Source organism: Canis lupus, chromosome 11 (genome assembly GCF_048164855.1).
Source record: "Canis lupus baileyi chromosome 11, mCanLup2.hap1, whole genome shotgun sequence".
NCBI lineage: Eukaryota > Metazoa > Chordata > Mammalia > Carnivora > Canidae > Canis > Canis lupus.
In genome coordinates this window covers 28,165,038-28,181,854 of record NC_132848.1, presented here as the reverse complement: position 1 = coordinate 28,181,854, position 16,817 = coordinate 28,165,038, and the positions used below count along the sequence as shown (strand labels likewise).

Genomic DNA, 16,817 nt, shown 5'->3' with positions numbered 1-16,817 from the left:
TCCGCGGCTCTCCGAGCGGGGGGGGGGGGGGGGGGGGGGCCCGAACGGCCTCCGCCGGCCTGTCCTTGGTGACGTCACGCGTGGGGGCGGGGCCGCCTAAGGGGGCGGGGCCCGACGAGGCCCCTGGCCCCGCCCCGAGAGAGGCTTCGGCGGCGAAGAACGGAAGTCCTCCCGCCTCCGCCCGCCCCCACGCTCCCTTCAGTCCCTCCCCTCAATTCCGTGCGCAAGGTCGTGTCCCGGAAGTGAAGGGGCCATGTTGGTGGGTGACCCCGGGAGAGGTACCGGGCGAGAGGCGAATCCCGAGGAGTGGTAGCGCGCGCAGTCCGCGGGTGAGTGAGGGGAGGAGCGGGGCCAGGGGCCGGGGGCTCGCCGACCCTCCGCTCAGGGCTGCGGCCGGCGCCCGCCCAGCCTGGCCGCCGGGGGTCTCGCCCCAGACCGCTCTGGTTTTCCCCTGGGAGGCCGCTCCGTGGCCCCGCCGCAGCCTCCCCGGAGGCCTCCCGGGGCCCCGAGCCCGCCTGCCCCAGCCCGGGGTCTCCCCATCCCGCCCCGGCCCGGCCCGGCCCCCCAGGGTCGAGGCAGGAACGGGGAACCGGCCAGGGCTCAGTCGCCGAGCGACCCTGTACTAACAGCCTTCGCGTGACAGTCGCCTGCAATCTCATAAAACACTTTTCCTGTTGATTTTCTGGAGTCCTCTCCCACTCCGAGAGGCCCTTGGGGCCGAGGGTCGCTCTTCTCCATTTGATAAAAGGACAGGGACGGTGGCTTGTTCAGGCTCGCGCAGGAAGTCCGTGAGGCCGGACGCTGATGGCCAACTGCCTTTGGGCCCAAAGTTCAGATCTTTTTACCAAATACCTCCCCCATTCAGTCTCGTTTCTTCATATCTGAAATAGACGTAGTGATCATTTTTTCCACCTAGGGACGTTGATTGTTTCATCCAGCTTATTTTGAGGGTGCCTTTTATGTGCTGGGAAAGTTTGTAGCGCACTGCACGATAAGGGCCCAGCAAATGGTAACTACAGAGGCATGCGAGGTGGAGTCGGGAAGGCAGCCCTCCTGTCCAGCGGTGTGCCTGTGGGCAAGTTATTTCTCCCTGGGAGCTTCACCGTCCTCACTTAAAATGGGGATAATGACCCTGGGTTTGTTGATAGAATGAGATGCGACATTCTGTGGGATGTGCTTGGAATAGGCTTGGTTTATAGTAAACACTCAGTAGGCGTTCGTTGTCATTGTTAGGAGCCCTGGCCACCTTCGAGGTTCCTGAATTTAAGTGTAGTAATGGATGATAAAGCATTTTACAAATGCCACTCTGTACCTGTATAAAGGGTTCATCGTTACTGAAAGAAGACGTTGGCAATGGATGTGTAACGAAATCTAATATTTATTGAGTACTTACAAACCAGGCCAGGCCCCACTAGAAGTAGCTATCCCTGATAGAGTGCTTAGTATGTGCCAAGCACTAATCTGAACACATTTATATACATTAACTCATTTAGTCCTCATACCAACCATATGGGCAGAATGCAGTCTTAATCCTCATTTTATAGATGGAGAACTGAGGTTGAGAAACTTGCCCAAGGTAATCATCTCCTGAGTGGTGGTGCTAGGATTCCAGTATGGCTGAGAGTCCTTGCCTTCAGCCACTCTAGACCACCCCTTGTGGCCAAGTTCTTGTATAGAGGCTCTACGTGCATTATCTCACGCAGTTCTCAAAATAACCCTAGGTGGTAGGTACTCTTTGACATAATATCTCCATTTTGCAACTAAGGAAGCTGATGCTCAGAAGGGTTAAGTACTTTGCCTAAAGTCATGTGGCTGGTAAATGTCAGAGCCGGGATTCAACTCCTGGCCCTTCAGCATAACTGTGCTTAATCTAGGAGAGGGGATTGAGAGGCTGGGGTCTGCTCCTAGACCTGCCACTAAGTACAGTGTGACCTTGGGGGTCCCTGAGACCCAGATTAAGAACTCCTGAATTTTAGATCATCTCGATCATCCCTTCCATCATTAATTCTGATTCTAGGCTTCTATTTTTTCCCTTCTGCTTATAGCGTGACGCCCAGCCCCTGCCTGTCCCCCATGGCCCCATGGAGCCGAGAGGCGGTGCTCAGTCTGTACCGGGCCCTGCTGCGCCAGGGTCGTGGGCTTCGCTACACTGATCGAGACTTCTACCTTGCCTCCATCCGCCGTGAGTTCCGGAAAAATCAGAAGCTAGAGGATCCTGAGGCCCGGGAGAGGCAGCTGGAAAAGGGCCTAGTCTTCCTCCACAACAAATTGGGGGGGATTATTTAGGATCCTCTCTTTTCCCCTTTCATCCTAATTCCAAGGGAAAGAGGACAAAGGTGTCTTCCGTAGACACTCCTGCTCTTTCCCATCCCTACCTCACAGATGCTGTAAGAAGCCTCAGGTAGGTAGACACTTAATCCTATAGGTTTCTTTTTTCCCTTTTCTTGACTTGTCTTTTCTTTCTCTTTCTTTCTTTCTTTTTTTTTTTTTTTTTTTTTTTTTTTGTGCAAGGGACCAGGAGAGAGGACCCTTTCTTTTCAGTGACCATAGTCTTTTATCATTAGAAATCATTGGAGGAAATACAGACATTAACAGAAGTATGTTTCCTTATTGAGAAAAAATAGGCCCTGCATTTCAAGCCCCACCAGAGCAAAATTATTAGCACCATTTTATTTCATGGAACATTTTACCTATGGAAATGTTAGAAAAGATTGGTTAAAACTATTAGAGTTCAGTTCTAGGCTGGCTCATTCTCAAGTGGATTCAGTTACCTTGTGAGTGTGAGATCACACTCTCCACACATAACTAGATTCTGTTACAGCACAGTTGATAAAGCAAGCATAGTGTGTAGGCTGCAAAGGACCATGTCTGGGTTCAAATCCTGGCACTGCTGCTAATAGCTGTGGGATTTAGGGCAAATCACTAGACTTTTCCAGGCCTCCATTTCCTCATTTGTAAAATGGAGAGAATAATACCTACTGTGTCCAGTTATTTTGAGAATTAAATGAGACTGTGCACACATAGCACTTGGAATGGTGCTTAGTAAGTGGTATGTTAGCTCTGTTCACTCCTGATAGCAGTGTTATCAAGAAGTCCCACTGTAACCCAATGAGTATATTTAATTCAGCATCTTTTCCAGACGGCCTCCTATGGTCCTGGCATTCTGGCAGGCTCTGGGATATAGATGAATGGATATGGTCCTTCAAGGGACTCAGTCAAATGTGGAGATCAACAGAAGTAATGCCAGTGGGAGCAGCTCTGTACTAGAGGGTCATATCAAGAGCTTGGGGACAGGATTCTGTGTGAAGTAGGGTGGTGGTGGGGAATCAAAGGTCATAGGTGGCTGTGGAAAAGGGGGTGCTTAAAGACTACCTCAAATGAGAAAAGTATGCTGGGCAAATGCGGTGGAAACGGCATTTGGTGGTCGAAACATGAGTCTGCCTTGGCTGGAATGACACACCTGTAAGCCAGGGGGCCAGTGTTGAGCCTAGGCCATGTCTGCAAAGACACCGACTCTCCTATTGAAGAGACAGTGACATCTGAGAGGAGGGGGACTGTCACAGCTGCAGAAAGCAGGGGCAGGGCATGAAAGAGGGATTGTGGCAGTAGCAGTGTGGAGAAGTTAGGGAGAGTTGGGGAGAGGCAGCGGATCTGGCCAGGTGACATGGAGCCCTGGAGGCAGTGGGGTGGCTGCCCAGAAGTGCGATGGAGAAGGGCTTGGAGACCTGTTGGCTGAGGCTGGAGGAGGAGAAAGGGAAATGAAGACTGAGGGGGAAGGCTTGCCAGCTGGGTGAGGGTGCTGTTTTCTTAATCGAGAGGGAGAGTGGGTCGGGGGTGCAGGGAGCCTTATGTAATGGCTTTTGGTTCTCTTCAGCCAGTTAGGTTGACTGGCCGGCTGGCCTTCAGCAGTGGCAAGCCCGAGGAGGGGTGATGCCCATGGGAGCCTGCCTGCACAGGACGGGGTAGTGTTTCTGAAAGGGAACTAGTGAGTTACTGAGTCTTTGTGTCCTTAATCTAGTTTGACTGGGAATGGGGTTACAAATTGCCATCATCACCTCCTAAAAACACCAGAAATAACCCCGTGGTGTTAATAGCTCATTTGTGCAACAGATATGTACTATGTGTCAAACATTGCTGACCCTGGGGACATCACAGTGAATGTGCCAAAATGCCTCCAAGAAGTTTCTGGTCTCCTGGTTAATAGGTGACACGAGCAGGCGGGGTTGCAAGCTACTTAGGACTCCTTTAAACTACTTCTCCCCAGCATCATAAGTTCTAGGTTCCAGTCTTGGCTGCATAGCTTGCTTACCTGATAACCTTGGGCCAGTTACTTAACCTCTGCCTCAGTTTCCTCATGCATTAAGTTGGAGGTAACACTATGACAGACTTCATGGTGGTGGTGGTGTGAGGATATGTGTAAAATGCCCAGCACATAGTACAAACTCAGTGCATGGTAGCTAGTCTCATGTGTACTCAAGCCAGGCAGGTTTAAGTGCTACGACTTTTTCAAGTAAAGTAAGTTGGAACTTGTATAGTTCTGTACTGTCATCCAAGGAAGCTGCTGGGCCCCCCTTACTCCTCATCCCCACTACATTGGGGTAATGAGTATTTCTAGTCCCGTTTGTGTATCTGAGTAGACAGGTTAGAAACTTGCCTGAGACTCTCCATCTCCCGCCTCTTTCTCCTCCTCCTTTGTCATCTTTTTAAAAAATATTTTAACCATATTTTAGTGTACAGTTCAATCGTGTTAAGACTGTTCACATTGTTCTGTCACAGAGCTACAGAACTTTCATCTTGTGATACTGAAACTCTATACCCACTCAACAACAGTGCTCCTTCTTGACTGCACTGAGGAGCCAGCCCCCCCACACACACACAGGCCGGGTGGATTTCTGTCTCCCAGTAGGCAAGTAGCTCAGCTGAACCTGAGTGGATAAAGTACAGTGGATAAGCAGTTTCAACTGGAACAAAGTAGTTTATTTTGTTTTGTTTTGTTTTAATTTATTTATTTTATTTATTATTTTTAAAGATTTTATTTACTTATTCATGAGAAACACAGAGAGGCAGAGACAGGAGAGAAGCAAGCTCCGTGCAAGGAGCCCAATATGGGATTTGATCCCGGTACTCCGGGATCACGCCCTGAGCCGAAGGCAGACGCTCAACCGCTGAGCCACCGAGACGTCCCGAACAAGGTAGTTTTAGAGCAAGAACTTTTATCTCCCCTTTGAATCATGGAAGCAGTCTCCTCTCCCAGGTCACCTAGTTTTGACATAGGCTGGTCCTTGGATGGAGGGGCACACATTGCACTAGAGTAGGAAAAGCCTTCTCTCAGGTCTGCCCAACTTAATAGTTTTGGTCCCAAGCCCAGAATACAATCAATGTGCCTTTTAGAGGTCATTCTTAGCTCTGTCTCAGAAGGAAGAATGTAACTCAGAAGACAGTCTGGATTGCTGACTGCCTTCTGGAAGCTGACTTTTTGTTCTGTGGATGGAAATCGTAAAAGACTTAATGATAGCCAGTATTTTTGGAGTACTTTTACAGTTTATAAAGTGTTCACATATAGTGTTCTTTTTAAAATATTTTATTTAAGAGAGACAGGAAGAGAGAGCACAAGCCGAGGGAGGGGCAGAGGGATAGAGAAGAGCAGACTCCCTGCTGAGTAGGGATTCCCGACTTGGGACTTGATCCCAGGACCTTGGGATCATGACCTGAGCTGAGGGCAGATGCTAACCAACTGAGCCACCCAGACACCCTACATATAGTATTTTTGTAGATGTTTTTTCTTCGTTACAATCTCCTGATTCAGGCCATGCAATTATCCCCTTTTCATAGCTGGGTGATGAAGTAACTTATGGACATCATCCAGCTAATAAGTCAGGCTCAAGGGCAAGTACTCATCCTCAGGATTTCCGGCTTGAAAACTTAGGGTCTTTTCTGTTATGCTGCATCACTGCCTTGTTCTTACCAGTCATCAGAGGGGCCCAGGACTAAACAGCTCAGGGAGGCTTCTTCTGGCTTTTGCTTGGGGGAAGGATGTCTCCTGGTCCTGCTGCATCACATTCAAGGAGGTGCCTGCGTCCAGTGGTTCTCTGTCTCATAAGTACATCAGTAAAATTTCTTTGGTTGTTTTTTTTTTTTTTTAATTTTTTTATTTATTTATGATAGTCACAGAGAGAGAGGCAGAGACACAGGCAGAGGGAGAAGCAGGCTCCATGCACCGGGAGCCTGATGTGGGATTCGATCCCGGGTCTCCAGGATCGCGCCCTGGGCCAAAGGCAGGCGCCAAACCGCTACGCCACCCAGGGATCCCTCTTTGGTTGTTTAAAAAAGAAAACCACACACACACAAACAGTGGTTATTGTTATGTGTGGGGAGCTTTGTAAAGTTCTCCTTTGTCTTGATTGGATTGCTCTGCCTTGGCTCAGTTAGATCTGCTCCATCTCTGTCTCAGTGGCCGCTGCAGGGAGGATGAGTAGGGTTCTCGTCTGACTCCACCTGTAATATAGCTTAACTCTTCTCCTTAGCCTTGCTTGCTCTCTGCATATTATGAAGTGGAATGTTGGCCATGTAGACTCTCATTATGTCCCTAAACCTGAAGCTTCTACTGACTGTGGGAGGTAGAGAAAAGTGCCACCATGGTTGTTGTGAACTAGAGTTAGGGAAGAGTATTTTAGGACTTGACCGTGACTCTTCCTTAATAACTCAACTGCTGGGGATCCCTGGGTGGCGCAGCGGTTTGGCGCCTGCCTTTGGCCCAGGGCGCGATCCTGGAGACCCGGGATCGAATCCCACATCGGGCTCCTGGTGCATGGAGCCTGCTTCTCCCTCTGCCTATGTCTCTGCCTCTCTCTCTCTCTCTCTCTGTGACTATCATAAATAAATAAAAATTAAAAAAAAAATAAAATAAAATAAATAACTGCTGGCATAAGTAGAGTCAGAAATCTTTCTTTCTTTCTTGGGGAGGGGGAGGATAGAGGCAAGGGGCAGGATAGGTAAAGCCAGGAATACCCAGTTGCAATGCTATTAGAAGGAAGGTTACTTATGCTGAAAAAGGCATCCAGGTATCCTATCTGTCTCTCCTCCTGTTCTGTGTGTGTTGGGACCCTGAAAGGCTTGCAGTTGGTTTTCCCTGTGTAATTCCTCGTGAACTGGACATGGGAGGTAGGGAAGAGTATAGTGGTGGTAAGAGCAGTACTCAGATCTGAACCATTTTATCTACGTGGGGCTTAGGGTTCTAACTTCCTGGAAAATGGGCTTATTTGGGGACTTGGGGAACTTAGGTTGGGATGACTCTATTTGCCAGGAAGCAAGTATGTGCTCACTTTAACTTGAACACCATATGAGAGGCCAACCTCTTTGCTGTTAAGCCCATGAGCTCCTTCTTAGGTAACCACATTTTTAGTTCATCTTCCAAGTGCATTTGGGCAGATGCTTTTTTTTGTTTCTTATTTCCTCCATTAACACCCAAGTCCAAAAAAAAAAAAAAAAAAAAAACCACCCAAGTCCACAGTGTCCTTGGTGTATAGCATATTCTCAGTGTCACAGTACCAGCCTCACCTGAGCATCCTGTAGTCCCCTGAACACTTTTTCCAAGAAGGAAAGCATTTGTCAAGTGGGAGTGTCCACAGAGAGTTATTTTTCCCTTTGGACCTTTCTCATATATGGACCTGATATCTCTGCACAGGAGCGAGGTTCCCCCATTAGCCTGTGAACTCTTTGCTGCTCATGTGGTGCCATGTGGTACTGTAAGTAAGGGGCACAGGGGATGTAAGCTCATTCAGCGAAAACCTTCCCTCGGGTAGGCCACAGGAGCCGCAAGAGGGGGATGTCTGACAGGTATGCCAGCCTAGAGCCCAGACCCTAGCTTCTCTTCTCCCACGTGGGCCACCTCTGTGAGTTCCAGAACATAGAAGGGTGGCGACACCCTTCAGACAGTGCCCAGCCCAGAGCAGTCACTTGGTTGCTCAGTGAATGCCAGTCAGTGTCCCTTTACATCCTTTATTTATTTCCATTGATCCCCACTACAGTTTGGTCCATGTTATTTTGTAGGGTGTCCCGTCCCCTCCCCACCCCGCCCCCGCAGAAAGTACAATAGTAGTTTGCTGTGGGTAAGGGTAGACATGATGCAGTAGGAAAAGCGTCATAATACTAGGATCCTAGAGTCCTGAGTTCTTGAAATGGCTCTGCCATTCCTTGTCTCTGGGACCTCTGACAAGTCACCTCTCTGTGTGTGAAGTGATGGCATGGGACTGGATAAGCATGTTCTTTTCTAATCTATTAGGTTAGACCTTCTCAGGTCTCACCTTATAGGAAGTGGTAGCCAAAGGATCAAAACTCAGTCTATATTCTACTGATGGGAAGGGATAAGGAGAGGGTTGCATTGCATGGTTGGGCACTTCACGCTAATATAAGAAAGGATTGATGGTGGGCAGCCCTGGTGGCTCAGCGGTTTAGCACCGCCTTCGGTCCAGGTCCTGATCCTGGAGACCCAGGATCGAGTCCCACGTCGGGCTCCCTACATGGAGCCTGCTTCTCCCTCTGCCTGTGTCTCTGCCTCTCTCTGTGTGTCTCTCATGAATAAATAAATAAAATCTTAAAAAAAAGAAAGGATTGATGGTGAGCTAAGGGTTTCTATTTCTGTAATCTCAGTATATTGGTGGAGAGGTTTTTTTCACAATTAGTGTGATCCCTTCTTCCCCCTTGCATGCAGATAAATCATGGGATGTGGTATCTCTCTCTTAACCTTAGAACTTGCAGTGCTAGAGGCAGGAAAATTTGGATTGCTGGAATTCACAGAACACCCTGTACTTGTTGGGGGCTGGCCTGATGCGGGGGAGTGGGGGGAGGGATGGCTCTTGAGCTCCCAGGTGGTGATGGATGTGTTCTGCCTTTGTCCTTAGGTGAGCTATGGCAGGCTCTGGTGAGCGCAAAGGCAAGAAGGATGACAATGGCATTGGCACAGCCATTGATTTTGTGCTCTCCAATGCCCGGCTGGTGCTGGGGGTGGGTGGAGCAGCCATGTTGGGCATCGCTACACTGGCAGTTAAGCGGGTAAGTGTATGTGCAGCTGGGGTCAGGGGTGGGAGAGGTGGTGAGGCTGTCTCTGCAAAGTGGAGCTGACCTGGAACAAGACTCCCAGTACTGCTAATGGGAGTGTAAGCTGGTAATGTGGCATCATAAGATGAGCCTTTAGGAGAATTCACTAAGTTCACTTCTAGGACTTTGCTCTCAAGAAATCATTGGATACACAAATAAATAAATCTATGCCAACGAGTTAAAAAAAAAAAAGGCAAATAACCAAAATATTTTTCCTTAATTACCTTATTTAAAATAGCAACAGTCCCACCACATATATATTTCCTACTTCTCTTTCCTACTTTATTTTTCTTAATACTTATTCTTTCTGCATACCTCACATTTAACTTGTTTATTATATATTAGCTATATCCTTCCGCTGGACTGGAAACTCCATGAGGGCAGGGGTTAGGTCTCTTTGGTTTATTTATTCTGTGTGCCTAGAACTGTGCCTGGCACACAGTAGCCATTCGGTATCTGTTAAGTAAGTGAATCCGTGTTCAACATTAACAGTACATTAACGTTCATAAGGTATAATGTTATATAGTCAGAAAAGGTACCATAATGTTGAATACTGGTTTGTTTTTAGTGGCATGGGGAAATGATAAAAGTGATCAGTGAAAAAAATTCAGTTCCAAAAATATATATGGAGTTGGATCCTAATTATATAAATACATATTTCTGGAAAGAACTGGACCAAAATATAGTTATATCTGTGTTGTGACATTATGGTAAAATTGGTTTGTTACTTGTATCATTTAGTATTTCCTGAGATTTTCCACATGCAACAAAGTATTCCATAATCTAGAATAAAACAAAGTTATTGAAAAATAGTGGTTGAACTCCCGAGGGCAGAGCTGCTGGGAAGAAGGGAAACGGGAAGGAAGCTACCTATGCCGGTCCTCTGCTATTTCAGATGTACGATAGGGCAATCAGTGCCCCTACCAGCCCCACCCGCCTGAGCCATTCAGGGAAAAGGAGCTGGGAAGAACCGAACTGGATGGGTTCCCCCCGGTTGCTGAATAAAGACATGAAGACAGGCCTGAGCCGGTCCCTACAGACACTTCCCACAGACTCCTCAGCCTTTGACGCAGGTGAGGGAAAGGTTGTTCCCCCTCTAGGACTTCTCTGGGCTCTCAGTACCACGCCTGAATTCAGCAAACATTTCTTGAGCACGTGTGTGCCAGGCACTGTGCTGGCACTTGCCTGTTGTGCCGGGCCCTTCTTCCTGGGGCCGAGGCAGCTGTGGACTAAGCAAGCATGGGAAGAGCTCACATGCCTCTCTCTCTTGCCTTGGCAGATACATTCTGCCCGCCCCGGCCCAAGCCATTGGCCAGGAAGGGCCAGGTAGACTTGAAGAAGTCACGACTCCGCATGTCCCTGCAGGAGAAACTTCTTACTTACTACCGGAACCGGGCGGCCATCCCTGCTGGCGAGCAGGCTCGGGCCAAGCAAGCTGCCGTGGACATATGTGCCGAGCTCCGGAGCTTCCTGCGGGCCAAATTGCCTGACATGCCACTTCGGGACATGTACCTGAGTGGCAGCCTCTATGATGACCTGCAGGTAACAAGGTGGTTCTCGCGAAGGGTAGGGTTGGGTGCCGACCAAGATACTTCTCAAGAGTGCTTTTGGTACAGAAGATCGGTGCCCCAGGCTTGCTGGAAAGACTGAGGTCTTACTGCTTCTGAATTTTGCCCACTGTGATAGCACTTGTTGGGTCATCTTTAACCCATTCTTGTTCTGACAGTCGTGGGTTTAAATCTTCACTTTATTTGAATTGATAATGGTGACCTGAATGAATTTGTAGTTTCCTTTATTATTGGGGGAAAACAAGATGGTGGGACCTGTATTTGGGGATGCTTGTGTCTTGAGCAGTTTAAGTCCCTCAAAAGCTTTTTAAAAAATCCTGCCCCAACAGGTGGTGACGGCTGACCACATCCAACTCATCGTGCCCCTTGTGCTGGAGCAGAACTTGTGGTCATGTATTCCCGGTGAGGACACCATCATGAATGTCCCTGGCTTCTACCTGGTTCGTCGTGAGAACCCAGAGTATTTTCCTCGTGGTAGCAGTTACTGGGACCGCTGTGTAGTAGGGGGCTACCTCTCCCCAAAGACAGTGGCAGACACATTTGAGAAGGTAGTGGCTGGCTCCATCAATTGGCCAGCCATAGGGTCCCTCTTGGACTATGTGATCCGACCAGCACCACCCCCAGAAGCCCTGACTTTGGAAGTGCAGTATGAGCGTGACAGGCATCTTATCATTGACTTCCTGCCATCAGTGACCCTTGGCGACACCGTCTTGGTAGCCAGACCACACCGGCTGGCGCAGTATGACAACCTATGGCGGCTGAGCCTGCGTCCCGCAGAGACGGCACGCCTGCGGGCTTTGGACCAGGCCGACTCGGGCTGCCGATCGCTGTGCCTCAAGATCCTCAAGGCCATATGCAAGTCCACTCCGGCTCTGGGCCACCTCACTGCCAGCCAGCTCACCAACGTCATCCTCCACTTGGCCCAGGAGGAGGCTGACTGGTCTCCAGACATGTTGGCCGACCGATTCCTACAGGCCCTGAGGGGACTCATCAGCTATTTGGAGGCTGGAGTCCTGCCCAGTGCCCTAAACCCCAAGGTGAACTTATTTGCAGAGCTCACTCCTGAAGAAATAGATGAATTGGGATATACTCTCTATTGCTCATTGTCAGAGCCAGAGGTGCTGCTGCAGACGTAGGGCAGGTGGAGGCCTAAGTGGGTGTCAGGTGTCAGACCCTGGCTTCTCCGTTAGAATCACTTGGCTGCATAGTTGGTGCCTCACAGGGTCCCTAGGTGCCTCCTATCTTGCTGGTCATCACCCTGTCACTTCATGCTGATCAGAATGCCATCTCTTTCATCTCCTGTTTTCTCACCATCCCTTTCTTTTTGTTACCAAACACTGTGCTCCTTCTCCTCCCCTCCCCCTTGCTCCAGGCTAATTTTTCTGGAATGAATTGAGAAGGCAGAGCACCGGCCTGAGCTGGTGTTTTGCATTTTGGTCCAACTTTTCTGCTCCTGCCTGCCCTGTCCTTTGGCCTGTTTTTTTATAGTGTCTTCCCTGTCTTTTCCTCTTGGTTTTGCCTTCTCTTGTGCTCTTTCCCCTGGAGCATATCTGCCTCCTCAAGGTGTTGCCTTTTCATTGATCGGCACCGAAGAGTTACGGTTGCCTATTTGCGAGCTGAGCTCCGCAGAGTGAGCACTCAGACAGTATTTAGAGTTTCTGGGGGTAAAGGTGGCTGAAGAGCTGCCCTTTGACCCAGGTTCCCAGAGAAGCAGCCCATCTCCCCCGCCTCCCAACCAGCTCATATTCCTAAGTGCTGAGAAGCCCTCACGGGAACACTGTTATTGACCCACACAGGAGTGAGGCTCAATATAAACTGGATGCAAAGTTGCTTGGAGATTGTGTTTTTTAGTGGCCATCAGTGAGAGTGCAGTGGGAGAGCCGGCAGCAGGGAGGAGGGCCTAAGGAAGGGTGTGTTTGCCTCACTCTTGGCTGGCCCAGATCAGCACTACCTTGTGGAGGAAGACGAGGGAGGGGGCTGTTGGGATGGTACCTCTGCCCAAATGCTGTTTGTCCACCCCTTCCTCGCCTTATTGCCAATTAGGATGAGACCCTCAGGGACACAGCCTCTGTGGTAGAGGCTGAAGGGAGGGTGACAGGTGGCAAACGGCTGAAAAACCCAGTCACCTGTTGAGGCTTGGTGACCATGTTTCTTCCCCACGAGGCCCTGCCTTCTCAGGCCCCCAGCCTGTTCATTCCCTAGTGTCTGCCACAGGAACATGAGGAGGGTGTGCTCCACTTTCCAGGCACCGCCGGAGGCCAGAGGGCAAGCAGACATGCGCTGACCTCTTCCCCGTCCTGTCTCACCCCGCACATGGGGAGACTGGTGCTACCAAGGAAGAGGGCACATGGGTAAAACTCGGAGGAGGGGAGGCGGCTTCCTGCGCTCCCTCTGCTTTCCTGCTGCTAAGTCAAGTTTCCTGAGGGTGAGGAGGAGCGTTTCATACACCACCTTGTTCTGTGCTTTTTTTTTCCTGTTCGTGGCAAGAAGCCAATAATAATTCTGTTTTTGATCTGCCCATCCAGTATTTTGTTCTCCCATCAAGTTTTATTATTTTTTCTCTTTGTACTACCTCTCCATCAGCGAGATTCTGGTGAAGCTCTCCGCAGCTGTCTCATTCCTACCCAGTGACAGCAGCAGGAAATGATTCTTTAAATAGCATTGAAACCTCAGCTACCCTTTGAATTTAGGGTAGAGATTCCTGTCCCCTTTTTGTCATGGATGAGGAGGTTGCAAACTAGGGTTAACCTTGGCTGTATTTGGAAAATTTTCCTCCTTCTTGCAAGGTTCCTAAAGTGGTTCATTTGTCATTTGTATGAAACTATTGAGAGAATGAAAAAACTGAAAGCCTGGAACTCTTCTCCATCCTTGGCTGTTCATCAGAATCAGTTTAAAGAAAATCTCTGTGCCTGAGTGCTACATGAAGTGACTGGCATAGAGGTACAGGGCTGAACCTGGCATCCATCGGAGGGAAGGGAGAAAGGAGAAGGGAGGTTGCAAAAGCATGGGTTAGTCTTCATTGAGAGAAAGGATCTCATTTCCCTAATGTATTACAGAACCTAGTTTTCCCAAGCTGCCATCTTTGACCAAATTCCATATAAAACATTGGAAGGAGAGCTGAAAGAATGGTTTTAAAGACTTAAGTCTCCAATTATCAAAGCCAGGTGTAATTGTGATTTGAAATTATCTCCTTTCTTAAAGAGTATCTTCCTAAGGTCATCTCTGTCTCTTAACTAGGTTTCACAAAACCAAAAACCGTAACTTTCCATTTCACAAGCCAGAACCACCTGGAAGTCCTCAGAACTAGGAGCAGTGGGAGTTCTTGGCTCTGGTCCTGGCAGGTTTGCTGACTGAGACTGGGCAAGCCTTGTAAAACATGGAAGATAGTCCAGTGCTTTGAGATTCTTGGATGGAAGAGGGTAACATTTTGCCCAACCTCTACCGTCCCTCCGTGCCCACCCCCTACCCAATATTTTTAATCTTCAGGGAAGGATGTTGTGTCTTTCCCTGCAGTTCTGCCTTTCTAGTCAGTAACTCTCACCTTTGCCTGAAGTAATGGCATCTGCTCCTACTTCTCCATTTTGACATTTTCTTCACCATCTAGGTTAGCAAACCGTGAGTTAGCCGAATGCTTAAAAAATACATTCATTGTCTTGAAAGCCTAATCAATTCCAAAGTGTATTTTGTTTTTTTCCCTGTTGCCCCTTCCTAAAAAAATGAGTTCAGGATAACAGTATTTTATATGCTTGGTTGTGACTTTTTTTCCCCCTCAAATAAATAATCAAAAACTAATGTTTGGAAAAGCTGTGTTGAGGCCTGTAGTCTTTCCGCTTGGGTCTCAGCCCCTGGTGGTCTCCCTATTCATACTCCAGATTAGCTGATTTTGTTCCCTCGTACTCCATTCAAGTTGAGATTTTTTTTTTAAAAAGATTTAAGAAAGCACAGCAGGGGGAAGAGCAGAAGCAGAGGGAGGGTGGTCAAGCAGATTCCCTGCTGAGCGGGGAGCCTGACACAGGGCTCAGTCCCAGGACCCTGAGATCATGACCAAAAGTTGGTGTGTGGTGTTTTTTGTTTTGTTTTGTTTTTAAAATCTTTTTTTTTTTTTAATTTTTATTTATTTATGATAGTCACAGAGAGAGAGAGAGGCAGAGACATAGGCAGAGGGAGAAGCAGGCTCCATGCACCGGGAGCCTGATGTGGGATTCGATCCCGGGTCTCCAGGATCGCGCCCTGGGCCAAAGGCAGGCGCCAAACCGCTGCGCCACCCAGGGATCCCTGTTTTGTTTTGTTTTTAAAGTAGGCTCCACACTCAGCATGGAGCTCAACACAAGGCTTGAACTCAGGACCCTGAGATCAAGAGCCAGATGCTTAACTTACTGAGCCGCCCCACCCCCCCAGGCACCCCTTGAAAACACATGGTTTTTGACAAGAAATCAGCTTCAGGATCACAAGGTCCTGGAGAGGCCCCAGGAGGGGCTCTGGAAGTAGAGAACCCTATATGTGTCTTAGTCCTCTGCCATGGCGTACCTTCCTTGATACTGTGACCCTGGCTGAAAACTTCTGCTCACAGGGTTGGTTAGCACAATGCCCTTCCTGCTAAAAGCTCAAGGCCAAAGAGAACCATAAGGACACTTAGTAGAGCTGTCAGCTGTGGCCCTTTCAAACACTGCTGATTCTTAAGTGGCCAAAACGCCAGATGTGGGTTCTGAGGCTGTGTCTAATGTGTTTACTTTGTCATTCGGATCACCCTGTAGTCTTTAAATTCTTGGTCTCTGAGGCCGAGTCCACAACTTGCCTTCCAGTCACTTGCCTGCCCTTTAGTAGCAGTGGATACATTCAGCTGGTAGATCTGGAATCCATCACTGGTCTTTCTGTCCCACCTTGGCTAGGTCTACACAGAAGCAGCTTAGCCCTGAGACCCGGACAACTGCTATCTTTTTTCTCCTTGAGGGAGGAAATAAAGCTGGGGAACTTGAAGTCCTTCCACAGCATGGAAAGAAAAAAATAAAAGTCTCCTTTCCAACAGCTTTGGCTTCTGTGTGTGGTATGAAACATTTTCCTCTGGGACTGGTACTGCTTTTCCATTTTCAGCCAGGCGAACCTTTGAAGTGCTTGATCTAGGTCTCCATGATGGCATGGATAGGATAAGCTACCACTGGAATCGTTCATCTCTGACCTCTGCAGTGTCAAAACCGGGGCAGTGTTATTTTCTCAACCTTCTGCATGTCTGTAAGGAGGCACTGGCAGGTCTGCTACAGCAAGAGGAGAACATGCCCTATGGTCCTTAGTTACACCTTGGAAGAGCTGTGTAATGGCTCAGGGATACTTCCTGTCTTTGCACCGAAAGACTAGACAGCTTCTTTATATCTTGACATTTGCGATTCTCCAAGACAGTAGAAGAATCATACTTGACCCAGCATGTACCAGTCGTTGCTGGTTTCATCTCAGTAATAGGTGGCCCTTGAAGAAGCAGGATGATGTAAGAAAGATGTGGAGTGGGAACGTCAGGATCAAAAGACCGGAGTTCTAATAATGATAGTAATAGGCAACCATTTATGAAGCACTTCCCAGCACTTCGCTTGGCGCTTTCTAAATATGATTTTCATTCTAAGGATGAGGAGACTCATAATTAGCCTCATTTTACAGATGAGGGAACTGGCTCAGCAAGGATAAACTGCTTAACCAAAATGTCTCAGCTACTAAATAGCAGAGCCAGGATCCTTTGGGGTTTGCTTCTAAAATCTGAGGCCTGACCCATGCCTCCACTGGCAGCTGTGTGGCTTTGGGCCACACACCTCCCATTAGTTCTCAGTTTGACCTTGTAAAGAAATCGTTGGGCTGGCTAGTGAGTGGTCTGTAGTTATCAAGGACAGTGTCCGCCCCCCTCCCCCCCCCCCCCCCCCCCAATTTTTGACCTCACAGCCCTCCTACAGTTCTATGGCCCACTAAAACGGAGGCAGAAACTCCAAGGTTTCTGCCCTCCAGGGGCCTGAAGGAGACGGAGGATAGTGGAGACCTTTCCCGGCACTCTTCACAGCTCTCCGGTGGAGAGCAAGTTGCAGGCCTTGACCTGGACCGCCGCTTCCAAACACGAACCTCCAAACCTCCGTGAGTGGGCGTGGGTGCTCAAGATTCTCCCCCCACCAGGTTGCA

At 48.8% G+C, this 16,817-nt stretch overlaps 2 protein-coding genes across 2 annotated transcripts; both read left to right on the top strand.

Moving 5' to 3' along the window:
- Positions 1–2,073: 2,073 nt before the first annotated feature.
- On the top strand, positions 2,074–10,106 carry MIURF (mitochondrial elongation factor 1 upstream open reading frame). The gene is made up of 2 exons (XM_072843888.1): positions 2,074–2,401; positions 9,992–10,106. The coding sequence occupies exon 1, from the start codon at positions 2,074–2,076 to the stop codon at positions 2,284–2,286; it is 213 nt and encodes a 70-aa protein (XP_072699989.1). The 3' UTR covers positions 2,287–2,401; positions 9,992–10,106.
- MIEF1 (mitochondrial elongation factor 1) lies at positions 8,908–14,467 on the top strand. Its single transcript, XM_072843886.1, has 4 exons — positions 8,908–9,051; positions 9,992–10,169; positions 10,376–10,638; positions 10,994–14,467. Exons 1-4 carry the CDS (start codon positions 8,908–8,910, stop codon positions 11,798–11,800), a joined length of 1,392 nt encoding a protein of 463 aa, XP_072699987.1. The 3' UTR covers positions 11,801–14,467.
- The last annotated feature ends 2,350 nt before the right edge of the window (positions 14,468–16,817 follow it).